The 16,092-nt window shown below is 28.7% G+C and overlaps 1 protein-coding gene across 1 annotated transcript; it reads right to left on the bottom strand.

Moving 5' to 3' along the window:
- Positions 1-5,710: 5,710 nt before the first annotated feature.
- Positions 5,711-10,321, bottom strand: LOC124930777 (uncharacterized GPI-anchored protein At1g61900). Its single transcript, XM_047471168.1, has 8 exons — positions 9,852-10,321; positions 8,868-9,065; positions 8,152-8,760; positions 7,274-7,519; positions 6,979-6,990; positions 6,528-6,668; positions 6,372-6,416; positions 5,711-5,995 (listed from the first exon to the last, which is right to left on the bottom strand). Exons 1-8 carry the CDS (start codon positions 9,919-9,921, stop codon positions 5,919-5,921), a joined length of 1,398 nt encoding a protein of 465 aa, XP_047327124.1. The 5' UTR covers positions 9,922-10,321; the 3' UTR covers positions 5,711-5,918.
- Between the last annotated feature and the right edge of the window lie 5,771 nt (positions 10,322-16,092).

Below are 16,092 nucleotides of genomic sequence, written 5' to 3'. Positions count from 1 at the left end.
ATATATATATAGATTAGTTAGTTAAAAAGTTGAACTTATATTGTTAAAATGTCACGAGTTTATCAAATTTAATGTTTAATTTAAAATATAAAGTGTTATTAGCCTAATTTGTTAAAAGGTTATACTTGTTTTGTTAGGTTGCAAGTTTGAATCATACCTAAAGTATTTTTAATTTTAATTTTAACCGTTTTAAGTTTTTGGGCGGGTCAACCCATAATCCGACTCAAGTATCTATTTACTCTCACATATATATTCAAATTAACCACAGCTCTCGACCCGACAATCCGGACACTTTAAAAATTAAACATCATAGATTACTAAGAATATCTCAAAAATATTCAAGACCTTGTTCTCTTTGAATTTTTAAAATAATTTAAACAAAATCAAGTTTTCAATCAATCATTTCTCAATAATCACATTACTCGTTTCATTAACCAAAATACTAAGATACTCTCTATTTTAAATTATTATTTTTTATTTTATTTATATATATCAATACCCTTTAAAGTCTTTTTATCAAAAATAATCCTAATCTCTTCAAAATCATTAATAATCATTATTTTTTTCTCCCTCTTGGTTTAAAAAAACCCCAATCCGAACAAGACCCAAAATAACATAAAAGTCATTTTATAATATATATTGGCCATAACAAATATTTAACAAATTTTGTTTTTTAATTGTTTTTTTTATATGTTTAACAATTGTAATCACTGTTTTTTAAATTTAAGTATTTTAAATGCTTTTTTAATTTCAATTTTTATAGCTGTTTTTTTTATAAGAAAAAAGTAGATAATATTTTTAAAGTATAATAATAATTCTTTACATAAACAAAAGTAAAATTTAAAAAAATCAGTTAAAAAAACTGAAAGCAAAAAATCAAAAAAATCAAAAAAACCTTGAAAGTAAAAAAAATTATAAAAAAACTGAAGTAAAAAACTAACTAAAAATTACTGAAATATCATTTAAAAAATTTCAAAGAATAAAAAGATAATAGTCATTAAAATTGATCATTAAACTAAAAAAAATCAAACTAGTGTATATAGTGATTAAATTTTAAATATATACAATTTCAGCACAGAGGTGGATTTGTGCAATTTTTTTTTAATTTATTTAAAAATATTTTTTTATATTTTATTGAGATATTAATTTAGATTAAATAATATAATGATTTTTTTAACTATATATATTAAAAAAATTAATATCATTTATTAACTCCAGTTTCATCTATTTTAAAATCGGCCTACTATACATTACATTTATAAGTTGGAATTTAAATAAATAGACTGGCGCCATTCGAATCTCGGTTCGATAAAAAATTTGTTCGAGCTTGTTCGATAGTCTAAAAGAACCGAGCTTCAGCTCGTTTAAAAGCTTAATTTTTTTTAAACAGTTTAGTGTCATTTCATTAAAAAAAAATACAAAAGAAAAAAAAATACAGAAGTTTAAGATCAAATCTAGACAATTTCTAAATTTGACAATTAAACAATAATTGAATTACAGAAAACAACAATAACAATTAATTAGCGCCTATAGTTTTTACTTTGATTCTACATTTGACTTTCTCAAACGAAATATCTCATATCTGGCAGAGTTTATTATTCTCTTCATTCATTTCGATTCCTCTTCAGGATTGAATGAGTGTATTTCCATCTGAAGTTATATCTTCCCAAATATCTTCAGTAGTTCTACTTCTTTCACTATGAGTTCTTGAATTTATTTCTTTTTAGATATTGTAGATTACTGTTCCAAAGTAGCATTTCAACATATATATTTATATTGAAGAATATTCATTTTCCTTTATTCTTCATCTACTCCTAGGTTTCTTCTTATGTTCTTAGAAAGTTGATGATGTTCATGTTTGATACCTTCTCCAGATTTGTATTACAAAAGAGCATTCCCCAAATAAATGGTTTATGTTTTCCTCAACTTCCGAATATAAGACACACTTGATATCAGAAATGTTTATGTATTTTCGAATTCTGTTTTTTGTTGTCAACATTTTCCTGTATATCAGCCAGAGAATAAATTGGTGACGATGAATAATCTTTGGAGACCATACCACATTATGTCAATATACCTCATGTCCTCTTGTTCTAGCCATTTCTCATGCTTTTCATGTAATGAACTTCTTGTTGCTTTCTATTTTTCAGCATATTTCATAATTTCTTTCATTGAGTTATTTTTGCCTCATTAGGTTTAGGATACTATCACCTTTTGAAATATGCCTCAAAAGTAAATCACATTTACCTTCATAGACGTTTCTTAATGAGTATTTGATGTATTCACTAAAAACTAAAAATTTTAAACGAGCTAAATTAAAACTTTATATAGTCGGCTCATCAACTCGCAAATATGTTTGCTTAAAGGCTGATTTAAAATATTGACTTGAATATTTTTAATTTTATATTTATTATAATTTTATATATGTTTAGATTTTATATATATATTTGGATTCTATATTGGATAGAATTATATATATATATATATATATATATATATATATATATATATATATATATATATATATATATATATATTATGCTTTTATATTTTTTAGAATTTTTTTATCTGTAAATGCTTATTTAAAGATACAATTAGTCAATTTAAAAAACTGAAATCTTTACTTGTAGAGTATTGATTTCAATCTAATTTTATATCTATTTTCGAGAGACCAAATATTATATAAATTTGTGTTAACTTTAAACTGTATAGATGCGTTCTTTATTATTATAATCTCCTTAAAAATATTTTCTTTTTTTTTAGACGAAATTAAGTTTTATTTTGATAAAGCATGTTAAATCTGTGTTTTTTATTTATTATTTTTTACCATATTTTGCAATTTGTTTTAACATATATTAAGGCTGAAATAATAAATTGGGGCTTCTTATTAGGAGCTAATTGCAATTTGGGACTCTTTTTTTGAACCTCACAATTTGAAGCTTTTTATTGGAGGTCAATTGCAATTTGAGACCTCTTTTTTCGAACCTCGCAATTGATGACTCCTTATTGGGGCCAATTGCAATTTAAGACATTTTATTTTGAGCCTCAGAATTTGAGGCTTCGCATTCTCAGGTTTATACAAAAATGGGGTTTTGCCCTAAAAGACATGAATTTTTGTCAAAAAAAAATATTACTTGGCCACGTTAGTATTATTTATATTTAAATGTCACTGTTAAATTTTTAACTATAAAAGTCACGTAATACATTTTTTTTACGGACATTCATAACCGTTAAGGCAAAACCTCATTTTGTACAAACTTGACAATGTGAAGCCCTAAATTGTAAGGTTCAAAAGAAGAGGTTCCAAATTACAATTTGTTTCAATAAGAAGTCTCAAATTGTGAAGTTCGAAAAAGAGGTCCCAAATTACAATTGACTTCAATTATGAACCTTAAATTGTGAAGTTCAAAAGAAGATGTCCCAAACTGTAATTGTCCCCCAATACGAAGCCCTAATTTGTTATTATGGCCTATATTAATATTTAAAAACGTTGAAAAAAAAGAAGAAAAAAAAAGGTGAACTCACCTAAGTGAAACATCTTCTAAGTTATAAACGATCTCTCTAAATGAGTTCTTCACGTGTTTTCTTACCGAGTCATAAACGAATTGAGCTCAAGCAGGCCTAACTAAACACATACGAGCCGAGTTTCATGCTCTACTATAAAAGTTTAAATCAAGCTCGAGCTCAATATATTTTAAACGGTCCAAAATCAAGCCTGAAACTGATTGACTTGGCTGATTTCGTATAGAACCCTGTTAGTGAGAGGTATTTAAAAAAAAATGTATATAAACTATTTAGAGATTTATTAGAGAAATAAGCAATTACTAATTATCCCAATTTAGTATTAGGCCTATCTATTTCACCACGGGACAAAGGGATTTCTGTATTGGGCTATTATATATAACTTTTTATTTAATTGAAATGAGTATATTGTTACTCCTTTCAGAAAATAAATTCAGTTAAAAGTAAATAATTTATTATCATATTTATTAATTAGATAAATCTATAAATTATTTATTTTTAAAAAGTACTAGTTTTCATTAATTTTTTATTAAATAAAATTTAATGTATACATAAAAAAAAAAACTTCTAGAAAAAAATAGACCAGACGATTGAAGTAGTATCATTAGTTTTAGGTTTGATAGAAATGTTTTCATAGGTTATTGGTGATCAAATAAAAATAGACCAGACGATTGAAGTAGTTAACATTTTTTTTTTATGGTGATCAAATAAATGTTGGTGTTCTCCACTGCATTTGTTCACATAAAAACAATAGTTTTTAATTAAAATCTTATCTTATTCTCTTCCATCCATCATTTCTAGCCACAAATTAAAAATCATTAATTCGTGTTACTTTCAATACTTTTCAAGGACAGGGTAGATGGGGTTTTTAAAAAGTTTATATAAAATTAAATAAAATAATGATAGGGATGATTTTGAGAGAGTGATAATTATTTTTAGTAAAAAAATTTAAAAGTATTGATATATATAAATAAAATAAAAAATAATAATTTAAAATAAATAGTATTTTGGTTAATAAATTAAATGATATGATTGTTAAAAGTGATTAATTAGAAAATTAATTTTTTTTTTTATTTTTTTTTAAAAAACTAAGGAAAACAGACCCAAGCAAATAAGTTTAAGTTTGGGAAATTTTATTACTATTAACTTTGATATTGACGCAATAAAGTGTCAAAATATCTAACATTTTAATCGAGTATATGCTACTAAAATATATAATCATTTACAAAACTCTAAACCATCAAAATCAAATTAGTCTATCACAAATTCTCGAATTAATATCATTTAATCAAGGGATGGTTAATTGCAAATATATAAATATTTATTTTAAATGGCATAATATATATTAACTTTTGTGTAATTTTTTTATTTTAAGTTTCTTTATCATAATTTATTTATCTATTAAATTCATTAATTAAAATATTTAAAAAATATTTTATTTTTTAAATTTTAAATTTAAATATTAAAAATTAATTCAATTTATTAAAAATTCAAAAACTTAATTTTTCCATTAAATAATATATATATATATATATATATATATATATATATATATATATATATATATATATATATATATATATATATATATATATATATATATATATCAAATAACCCACCATCAAACAAGCTGTAGTACAATCAAACTATTTTCAAACATGATCTTTTTCATTTACTTCAAAATAAAACTATTTTCAATGTTTTCTTTATCTTTTCTAAAACCAACCTGAAATCAGGTCTTGCGGTTACCCATTACCATCATTCGATACGAATATTGATTGTTGCCAAACCAAATAACAACAAATAAAAGTTGGGCAAAGTGAAGAAAGAATCAAAGATGGTAATCAAACCGGGGAATGCGAAAGAAGAAAGAAACGGACAAGAACAAAAGAAAGACGACGAAAACAGGCTCCATGCATCGTCAGAAAATAATACAAGGCAATTGCTAGCTACCACTTAGTCCAAACAAATCAGATCCACAACTACTGTTCTCATCCAACCACCTAATAAATGAACTTGTAAGACCACAAAAACCCTAAATGAGGGAGTGGTAGGTTCAACAAAAAACATAGTCTTGACCATATTGGCCTTTTGTCATTATGCCAAATATCTGATAATCCTGAATCATTTATGGACCACGAATTTGGCAAAAAAAAAAAAGACATACTTTCATCTATTTTTCATAGGAGAAAGTTTTATCTCATACAATCACATTTTTCGGACCAAATTCTAAGAACGATATATTTACATGATTTTTGTCTTCTCTTTTGCACAAAAACAATTCCTCTAAAGAAAACTTATTACAGAGAGAAGCATGAATGCTTGGATGAAACAATACATTAATGGTATTTGAACCTTTTCAAACAAGAGAATAATGATCTACATGGGTAACCTCATCATCTAAACACAATTAACAGAACAATACCAGCTGCAATGACCAGATTGAAGAAGACCATCTTCTCATCATAAACACCTGAGATCAACAAAGGTCGGAAATAAAGAACTTCAAGTAAAAAAGAAGCAAGTCCTTTTCTTTAATGGGTACGTCTTGTAACATTTTCAAAGTAGATATTGTTCAAAGTGGATTGAAAATCGTTGGAAGTTGGCAAAGTGTTCCAAAGACGTCTCATAATTGGATCCTTTGTTTTAAATGGGGATTTAAAAGTGCCGAAATCATGAAGAATGTTAACCACATGTGAGAAGATGATGAAATGAAGACCAAAGTCGCTTGTTTCTCAATAAAACATTTTATCTCCAATCATTAATATGGTAGAAAATATAAATTGACTCAACTAAACAGAAAAAAATGCGCAAATTAATGTTTGCTAGCAATAAATAGGAAGACTGACCATTTACTCCATTTGCTGCAGCGGGCAGAGCAGGAATTTTGACAGCTGCGGCCAAATAAAGTTGATTGCGTGAATTAGATTAGATTAGATCTCACCACAGGGGTAACAAACAGTTTTAATGATTAAAAGAATAAAAGTGCAGTAAGCAGAATATACTTTTGTTGCAAGATGAAGCTGCTAACTGAGAAGAAGGCCAAGGAGCCGGAATGTTGTCATTCAAATCACAAAGGAAGCTGACTCCTGTTATTCTGTCAAATGTTACATCTGATGGCAGGCTAGACAAAAGGCATCCTGTTGCTGTTGTACAACAAGAATGCAACCATTAGCAAACAAGAAGAAAACTTAGTTATAAACGTAATGGAAATCTTTGGCTATGTTTGGTTTGGGAAGAATTGGAATTGAAGGTCCAATTCTAAATCCTATGTTTGTTTGATCACTTAAATAAGAAACTGGAAATGAAATTGAATGTAAATGAATTATTAAATTTCAATTCCATGATTTCTCCAAACATAAAATTAAGATTGTAATTCAATTTCAATTCTTATAAAATTGGAAATATAATTATAATTTCAATTATACACATCTAACATAGCGTAGAGCAACGTACCTAGTGGTCCAACTGTACGTAGCATCCAAACATTAGTCCCGACAACGAACAATCAGAAAAATAAGCAACAAGAAATCAGAATCCAATCAGTATATTCAATATGTTTCCTTCAAAAACAGATGTAAGAAATGCAGCTGATTAGGCTAGTTATGATCATTTGTATTCAACTTATGAAATTTATGATCTATATTTTTACTTTTGATAATGAGAATTCAGCATCTCATTAAAAATTCTGTAAATCTTTCACTATTAATGCAATGATTTTTCCTTTTCGCACAAAAAGAAAACAGATTACCTTGAAGAGAGAAATCCTTGAGACTGATATGGCAAAGATTATAAAGATTTTCAGTAATGTTAGCCTTCTGCAGTTTATTTCCTAAGGATGTGGCACAATTCAACGCTTGCAGATTTGTCACGAAGCTCTGACTCTGCAAGTGATCCACATAGCTCTTCATTGCTCTACAACATGATGTCTTGTTCTTTATGCCATCTCGACAACCCTTAGTAATATGCTTCATATCCGGAAAGATTAAGGGGCAAGCTGAAGCATAATGGAACATATCATTCACGAAAGAGTTAACAACCACCGTGAATATGCTCAGTGTTGAGTTGTTCAATAAATAATGTTGGATAACGTGTTCAAGACTTAATAATTTGGGGACACTTAATGTTTCTGTATATGGAAACGTTTCCAGATAATAGAAGCAAAAATAAATTTCTCAATCTGTAACCAAATTTTGTTTCCAGATACAGAAACAAAAATAAGTTTATGAATATGTAACCAAATTTAGTCTCCAATAATCCAGATACAAAAATAAATTTCTGAATCTGTAACTAAATTTAGTTTCCCAACATTTATGATCCAGATACAGAAACAAAAATCACCAAGTGTTCCAAAAGAGGCTTTGTTACTACAAACATTAACATTAAGGCCTTGTTTGGATTGGGGTTATTTAAATAACTTTGTTTGGTTTGGGGTTATGAAAAGTTGCGTTTTTTGGTGAAAATAATATTTAATGATTTTTTTTAAAAAGGAAATAGGTACTTTTAAATTGGTTGATTTGATTTATGAAGGGATAGGTGAAAGGATGATTGGTATTTTAAAGATTATTTAAACAACCCTTACCAAACATGTCCAATAAAAAATACAAGAACTTCAATCAAATCATATACCTTTGTTAATTTTACAATTGGAAAGACCTCGAAGAACTTCCTTTGCCTGAGATGGATCAAGTTTGCTCGCCAACCATCGATGTACAATGTGTTTACAATCACTAATCCGTGTTGAGTGATCCACAAAACTATGTGAACTCTCCATGCTAGGAGTTGGACCATAAGATTTCAATGCAAGTTTCCTCGCAGCTTCTAATATGGCGTTCTCACACGTTTCGCTACAACATTCATTCACAGGATCAACATTTTCACAAGAGGAAAGGAGTGTTGAAGTCTCAACTACGCTCTCGAACTCATTAACATCACTGATTGGACAAGAACCTTGGGTGAGGTTTGAAGGCCTAACCGAACATATTTGTCCTACAGTATTGTTAGCACCTTGCCCGACTAGAATTTGCTCGAAATCTGATAGGCAATACTTAGCTTGTGTTCCGTTTAATGCAAGCATGCTTGTATCTTTGCTAGATTGACCAATTAGAATGGCTAGAGTAGATTGCAACTGTGGGCAACATACTACATTAGCTAAATATGGTGCAAAAGCAGATATGCAATCAATTGCTGATTCACTCATCATACTCTCGAGTGCCACAAAGTTTAACGTACAAAACCCTGCGAAAGAAATAAAAATATGTTAATATTGACCCATTCAGATACAGAAACATTTGGAAACTAAATTTATTCAGAGCCAGATTCAGAAATTTGTTAAGCGGACAAACCTGATAATTTTGGAATAGTACTATTAGTGAACGGAGTCAATGGGGTTAAGGGTGAAGGACCCAGAAAAGGAAGGAGAGGCTGAGGCTGAGGAGCAGGACTTGGAGAATTGTTTCCGAAAAGGGAACCATCTTCTTCTTTCTCCATTACCAAAGAAACCCTTAAGTACTCCAGTGAACTGCAGCCAGTCTCTTGAAGAGCTGGAAGATATTAATAGATCTCAGTTTGTGTTTGCATCTAACAATAAAATAAAATAAAATAAAATAAAATAGGAAAATTGAATGATGATGTCAGTGAACCAACAAAAAGAAGAAATGTAACTACAAGAGTTGCAGGTTAAGACATTTAGTATGACTGTTGTAGACAACATCACTTCATTAGGATTTCTCAGAAATCCTAAGAATTCCTATGCTCATCGTCTTAAACTAATGAATGGAACAAAGAACATAGATTATCAACTCTTATAAAAGTCTAAATCTATCTAAGAGATGGGTGGACCTTAATAACAGAGTAGGGTTTCAGAAAGAAAAAAATTAGGTTTTTTTATGTTTGAATCAGCAAAGATAATTCTCTTATCATTCATTCATCCATCATTCATCATTCTCCTTTCAGTTAATCACTAGCATTGTAATCTAGAATCAACATTTGTGTTCAAAAGTTTCATAAAAATGCAAATTCAACCATTGTTAATTATGAAGAGAAAAGGGTTTAGAAGTTCAGGAAATTAAAAACAAACCTAGAGTCATCATCATAACAAGGACATTGAAAGGAAAAAATGGAGACACAACAATAATAATAATAATAGGTGTAATCTAGTAACCACATTTACAAACCAAACCCACCAAATATTGTGTTTCCAATCTCGAGTAAATGATGTTAATCGTATAGTTGATGAAACCCACTTCGATAAGTAGTGGAACCCAGCAGATGATACAGAAATCGAAGAGGGTTTAGCAGTAATTTAGGAGAAAACAAAAGGAACATACCTAAAAAGAAGGTAAGCAGAAGAAGAAGAAGAAAGAGACCGAGCCTCTGAGGTTCTGCTCTTGGTCTCATCCCTGCTGCCTGCCTGCGGACCCCCAAACAGATCACGGGCACCCAAATGAGAGTGAGAGTCTCGAAGAATGCAACAGAGAAGCGGAAGAAGGGGGAAGGGAAGGGAGGGTATTATTAATATTAATGTTATGGTAGAGATTGAGAGAGTCTAATGGGTTGGGATTGGAGAAGAAATGAAAAGAAAAGAAATACGGTTGGGTATCATCGAGAGAGGGGAGGGGGGAGAGTGGGGGAGGCGCCATGAATGAGCTTGCATATGTGGGGACAAAAGGCAGTCATCATGAAACCACTGAATAGCTGTCCGTATTGACACCCCTGACCCCACAAAGAAACGAAATTTGCGATTTACTCATTATAATAGCAGCTAAGCAACAGTTGCTATGCATTCAATTCCCTCCAGTTGATTTAAGATGATGATGATGATGATGAAGAAATTTCAGTATGAACCTCAAACTTTTGGCACCTGAATTGGCTGCCTGCCTTATTATTCAATCAACTTGCTACTCATAAAGAATCCATTTTTCCTTGCATAAAGTCTTCTAATTTGACCAAACAATCAAATGTCCTGCTTTCTTAAAACAAAGACCCAACTTGCATTCATTCAAATCTAAACATATTATAAATGATTCTCTACAAGGGTCGGCCCAAATTTTGGGACTATGAAAAAAAAAATGTTCTTATGTTTTTTTAAATTCTTATTGTTTATGTTAAGAGTGTAAATATTAATAATGTTTACTATATTTAATCTAAATAGTTTAGTCGATATAATAAATATTAAAAGATTTTAGGTTCAAAGCGAGTTGCATTCTGACGAGAATTTCAAATAAATAAAAATATTCTCCCAAATAAAGTAGAAGATACCTCCAAATAATGAATAATATATAATCAAGATGTTAAAGCTATGAATTTTCATTATTAATATTGCAAATAAAGGTAGAAGACAACTTTATAAATGTAAATGCATTGTGATAATTCAATAGACAAACTCCTAAATCAACTGGAAATGACTATAAGAAAGCAAGACACTTCAAATAAAAAAAAATACATACTAAAAAATCAATGTCAAATTACAAATGAAGTCATCAGAACATCAGGAGTTTAAGAACAGGGCAATGCACCCTCTTCTTCTTAGTAAGAATCAAAGAGTTTTTACAAGGGGAGAAGTGTGAAGCTTGTATTAATTAATTAGTTAAGGGGAAATTTGTTCTTTAAGAGTTCATTTAAAAAACAATATATAAATCTCAAATGCTTCGTTCTCTCTAGGATTTTGATCGGTTATATACAGCTACATTGTTTCCTTCGAATTTGACAGTAATCAAAGAGAGCGTGTATATTAAATTGGATAATATCTATTCAACAGATGCATCACAGAGACCGGAGATATTAGACCCAAATATATAGACGATCTGAAACGGTCGGGATTGTGGTAAAGCACTGAATATCTGAGTTTTTAGAGTTCTTTTTATCTTTCTCTTTATAATAAAAAGTTGTTATGAATAAGCATAGTTATTGGAAGCCAATATTCGATGTGCCTCATGTCCCTCAGGAAGAATGGTTATTGGTTATTAGGCGAGGTCGTGCGGTCCACTTGATGGACGGACAACCTTAGGTGAGTGTTCAAGGTAAATCAATACAGAACATGGTGAGAGAGTCAGGAGAAATCAAAAGGTCAAATTGGACATCAGTCTTCAATCGGCGTAACCTCTAATAATACCTCAAACGTTTGGGTCCGGGAGGATATGCGTTGTAACATGAATGACACAAGTGGTAGAGGGAGGGTCCTAAAAAGGGATCATCAATCGACTAGACTCTGAGTCCACAATAAAAGGAAAGAGACATCTCCAGTTAGAATTCAACATGCCGCGCAAACTATGTTTGGAGCGGTATAACCAGATTCTCGTAAGGCTGAAGCTCAGACTTATGCAGTAGTGGTAGGTGCTAAGAAACAGACTGTTTGGGTCAACTGGACGGAGACGGTTAATGTCAGAACTAAATCGTTTGAATTTCAAACGTTGAAAGTGCGCCTCGGAGTTGTGGCTATGTCGGAAATTAAGAACGAAAAAAAGAGCAATTGCAGTTGATTTAATTCAATTAAAGTTCTTACGTCGGGCCCTTCATACGTCGACTTAAAATCGAGGGCATTTGGGGCTCATACCTAATGATGACGTCTTTTGGTATGGATTCAATTCTCATTGAAGATAGGTTGTTTTATGGAAAGAATTTAAAACAACATTTATCATGTCAATTGATAAACGTATAGACCCTTAGTCGATAAAGTAATTCGACGACTCGTTGATGGTCAATCAGTTAATATTGAAAACTAACATGTTAATGTATCCGCACACAACATAAGACTGCCCTTAGATAGGGAGGGTAAATGGATTTAGTTGTTTAGAATGACTGTAGATATGTGGAATCATGATCTTCTTAGTTAGGCCAGTAATGATCTTAGAGGATTTATTGAACTCGACGAAGATACTCAAAGAGCATAGGAGAATAGTTGAGTTAGAATTAGGGTGCATCAATCTGATCCACATAGTCATTACCTTGAATTTATTTGTGTTGATAACGAGAAACAAGTATATAAAGTGATGGTGTGGCCTAGATGTCTTATTGTCGTATCTCCTTCACTGAGATCAAATATGCATGTGTTAGAGGCGTTAACTTCATTTGGGCTAACGAGAGATTCAATGATAACCCTATTTTACATCGATCGGATCTATATGGTTAGCCTTATAGATGTTGAAAGACTAGTTGTTGAGATGACCAATTCGGGGGATTTGATATGGTCGGGAGGGTGATTGAGCAGGATGAGGTTGTATTAAATGAGCCAATAGATTCCCATGAGGCTGAGATAGAGTATTCGTCTTCACACCCCTCAAGTTATGATGTCTCCCCTATGTCAAAAAACGGGAGAGTAGACAGATGGTGGTATATCAAAAGTTGAGTTCATTAACTCATCGTCCTATTTCAGATTTTTTGTCTGAGAAAGAAACTATTGGCGATGATAAATAAGTTATGGTCACCTGTAGAAGATATAATTCATGTCAATTCTATTAGAACTCTTTATCCTGAGATTAATACTCTTGAATCACCAATTTTCATAAATGATGTGTCTGATAAGGAATCAGTGGTTTCTGAGTCAGATTATGATGTCAACGAGAATATCCAAATAGAATTCTCGACACATAATATGATGATGGATAAAAACAAATACCCCATAAAGGGGTACTTGAATTAAAGACTAATTTGTGGCCCATTGTGCACGAGATTTCACCCCTCCCGTATATTTTTCATCCAAGTAACTCTTCATCGAAAACTACCAACATTGTCAGATGAAGAAGCTAAATGAACTACAGTAGGGTTATATGCAAATAGGAAAGCGTATCTCGAATTAGAGAAATGATTATTCTTATTAGATTTTATCAATAATTGGAAAAAATATTGTTTTGAATGTTTATGGATTAAATGATGGTGTGAAGAGATGTATCATTAAGTCATTAATGGTAGTTGTTGGGAAATTTCAATTGATACGGTTAATATGGCAGACCTACGTAATTAGGTTATCATTCCAATTATTTTTTGGTTGACTATCTGGTTTGAGAGAGATCGTCAAACTTTCATTGATCATAGTCGTCCGATGTGTATCATTTATAATGTTATTATTATTATGATGCTTTTTGAGATTCAATCTGAAAAGTCGGTAAAGTTTTTCGGGGAGTTAAGCGTTCTTCTCGAGAACTTACGACATCGATAACCTATGAAGTAACGCTTTTTATATTTTTTTATTTTTATTTATTTTCTCTTTATATCATGCTTTTGTCGTTCTATTCTAAACTATTTTTATCATTTTTAATATACATTAACCTATTTTAATAAAATAATTTACATATTAAAAACTCCATAACATTTAAAATAATTTTAAGGGCAAATTATCTGGGCGGCCCTCGAACTATCTCGATCGCTCACTTTTGGCCCTCAAATTAATTTTTGAAACAAATCGCCCCTTCAACTTTTATAAAGGTCACCAGTGGCCCTTCCGTCAACTTTTTAGTTAAACATAACAGTTTAAGCTTAAAATATTATTTTTTTTATATATTATCTTTAAACTTATATTTTATATTTATATATATAATTATTAAATCGCTTATATATAATATTATATATATATAATTATTAAATTTTATATAATTATTAAATCTTTTATATAATAAATAAATAATATATATTATTTATTTTTATCAATATATATATATAATTTATATATATTATCTTTAACTAATTTATATATAATATTTATATAATATATATTTTAAAAAATAATTTAAGTGTTAAAAGTATTTGAGTAGTATTATTTTAACATTTAAATTATTTTTTAAAATATATATTATATAAATATTATATATAAATTAGTTAAAGATAATATATATAAATTATATATATATAAATAAAAATAAATAATATATATTATTTATTTATTAAATAAAAGATTTAATAATTATATAAAATTTAATAATAATAATATATATATAATATTATATATAAGAGATTTAATAATTATATATATAAATATAAAATATAAGTTTAAAGATAATATATAAAAAATAACATTTTAAACTTAAACCGTTAAGTTTAACTAAAAAGTTGACGGAAGGCCACGGGTGATCTTTATAAAAGTTGAAAGAGCGATTTGTTTCAAAAATTAATTTAAGGGCCAAAAGTGAGCGATCGAGATAGTTCGAGGGCCGCGTAGGTAATTTGTCCTAATTTAAATATATATATATTAAACTTTGTGTTTTCATTATTAAAGATGGGTTTTAGCTGTTTAGCCCACTCTCTATCCTCAACCCAAACTTGTCGGGTATTATCTCACATCACTATTTTAGATCACTTGCTTATTGGGCTTCGTGACAGCCCATTTACATATTTTGGGATACTGAGTGATAGGGTTCTCTCAAAATCTGCATCGTTCAATATATAAAAATGAGATCAGTGAAAATGGAAAGTTTATATAAAATTGTTATTTTTGTAAGTTCATAAAAGTTAGAATTAAGATAAAACAGTAAATTTAATTTCAAAATAATAGTTATATACTATTATTATCTATATATAATTAAATACATTAAAATTTTAAAAATATATATTTAAATATCAAATTAATTAAAAATAATAATTAAATGACATTATAAAAAATTTATATTTATAAAATTAATTATATTTATTTATTTTAATAAATAATAACATCTTTTAATTTATAAATATAAATTTGTTTTCTTTGTTTTTAAAACCATATAAAAACGTTAAATTATTTGTAAACTCGTAAAATCTTAATATCGTAAAAGTTTATCTAAAATTAAACCAGTTAAGTTAACTTGTTTAATTTTAGATAAACTTTTACGATATTAAGATTTTACGAGTTTACAAATAATTTTGATTTAACCGGTTAAACGGTTTAAATTAAGTCCGGTTTTACTTCTTATTTTACAAACCGGTTAACCAACCACTATTGGTATCGGTTTTACCGGTTTTAGAACCATTGTTTCTGGTCAATACCTATCGACCTTAAACCGATATTTTAATTTTTTAAATTAAGCATTAAACTTATTAAATAATTGTTTTTCAAAATTCTTGTTTGTGTCGTAATTTTATGTTATTCTTCATTTTTTTAATCTATATTATAATATATTATATTATTGTTATAATATAATATATTATAATAATATTTCATAGATATATTTTAAAATATTTTATAATATATTATTCTAATAGTATAATATATTTTAAAATTATTCATTTTTAAATTAATAGTCTTATTTTTTTTTTAAACAATTCTATACAAATTTTAATTTAAAATTAAAAAAAATTATATATATTATTAAATATTATTTATAATATATTTAATATTTACAAAAATAACTAATATATATATAATTAAATTATTATCAGTTTACCAGTTAAACGCTAGAAAAATAGTTCAACCGAAAACTGAACCGTTTAACCGGTAAAAAATCGGTCGAAACCGTTAGAACTGATTAACCAATAAACTGGTAAAATGAAACCGGTAAGCTATCGATTTTTCAAATTTTTTTCAAAGCCATATAGTTAACAACTTCTCAAACTTAAAAGATTTTAAAAGTCTAACCCAAAATATTAACATTTATATGATAACAA

Source organism: Impatiens glandulifera, chromosome 1, assembly GCF_907164915.1.
Source record: "Impatiens glandulifera chromosome 1, dImpGla2.1, whole genome shotgun sequence".
Classification (NCBI taxonomy): Eukaryota; Viridiplantae; Streptophyta; class Magnoliopsida; order Ericales; family Balsaminaceae; genus Impatiens; species Impatiens glandulifera.
The sequence above is the reverse complement of the archived record's forward strand: the minus strand, read 5'-3'. Positions and strand labels throughout refer to the sequence as shown.

Bases quoted from the DNA above. Each gene is read 5' to 3' on its own strand.
- LOC124930777 (XM_047471168.1), bottom strand. From the start codon at position 9,921: ATGAGACCAAGAGCAGAACCTCAGAGGCTCGGTCTCTTTCTTCTTCTT. The intron at 9,066-9,851 runs GTATGTTCCTTT...AATATCTTCCAG, and splicing joins TCTGCTTACCTTCTTTTTAG to CTCTTCAAGAGACTGGCTGC. The intron at 5,996-6,371 runs GTCAGTCTTCCT...TGTTGATCTCAG, and splicing joins TGCAGCAAATGGAGTAAATG to GTGTTTATGATGAGAAGATG.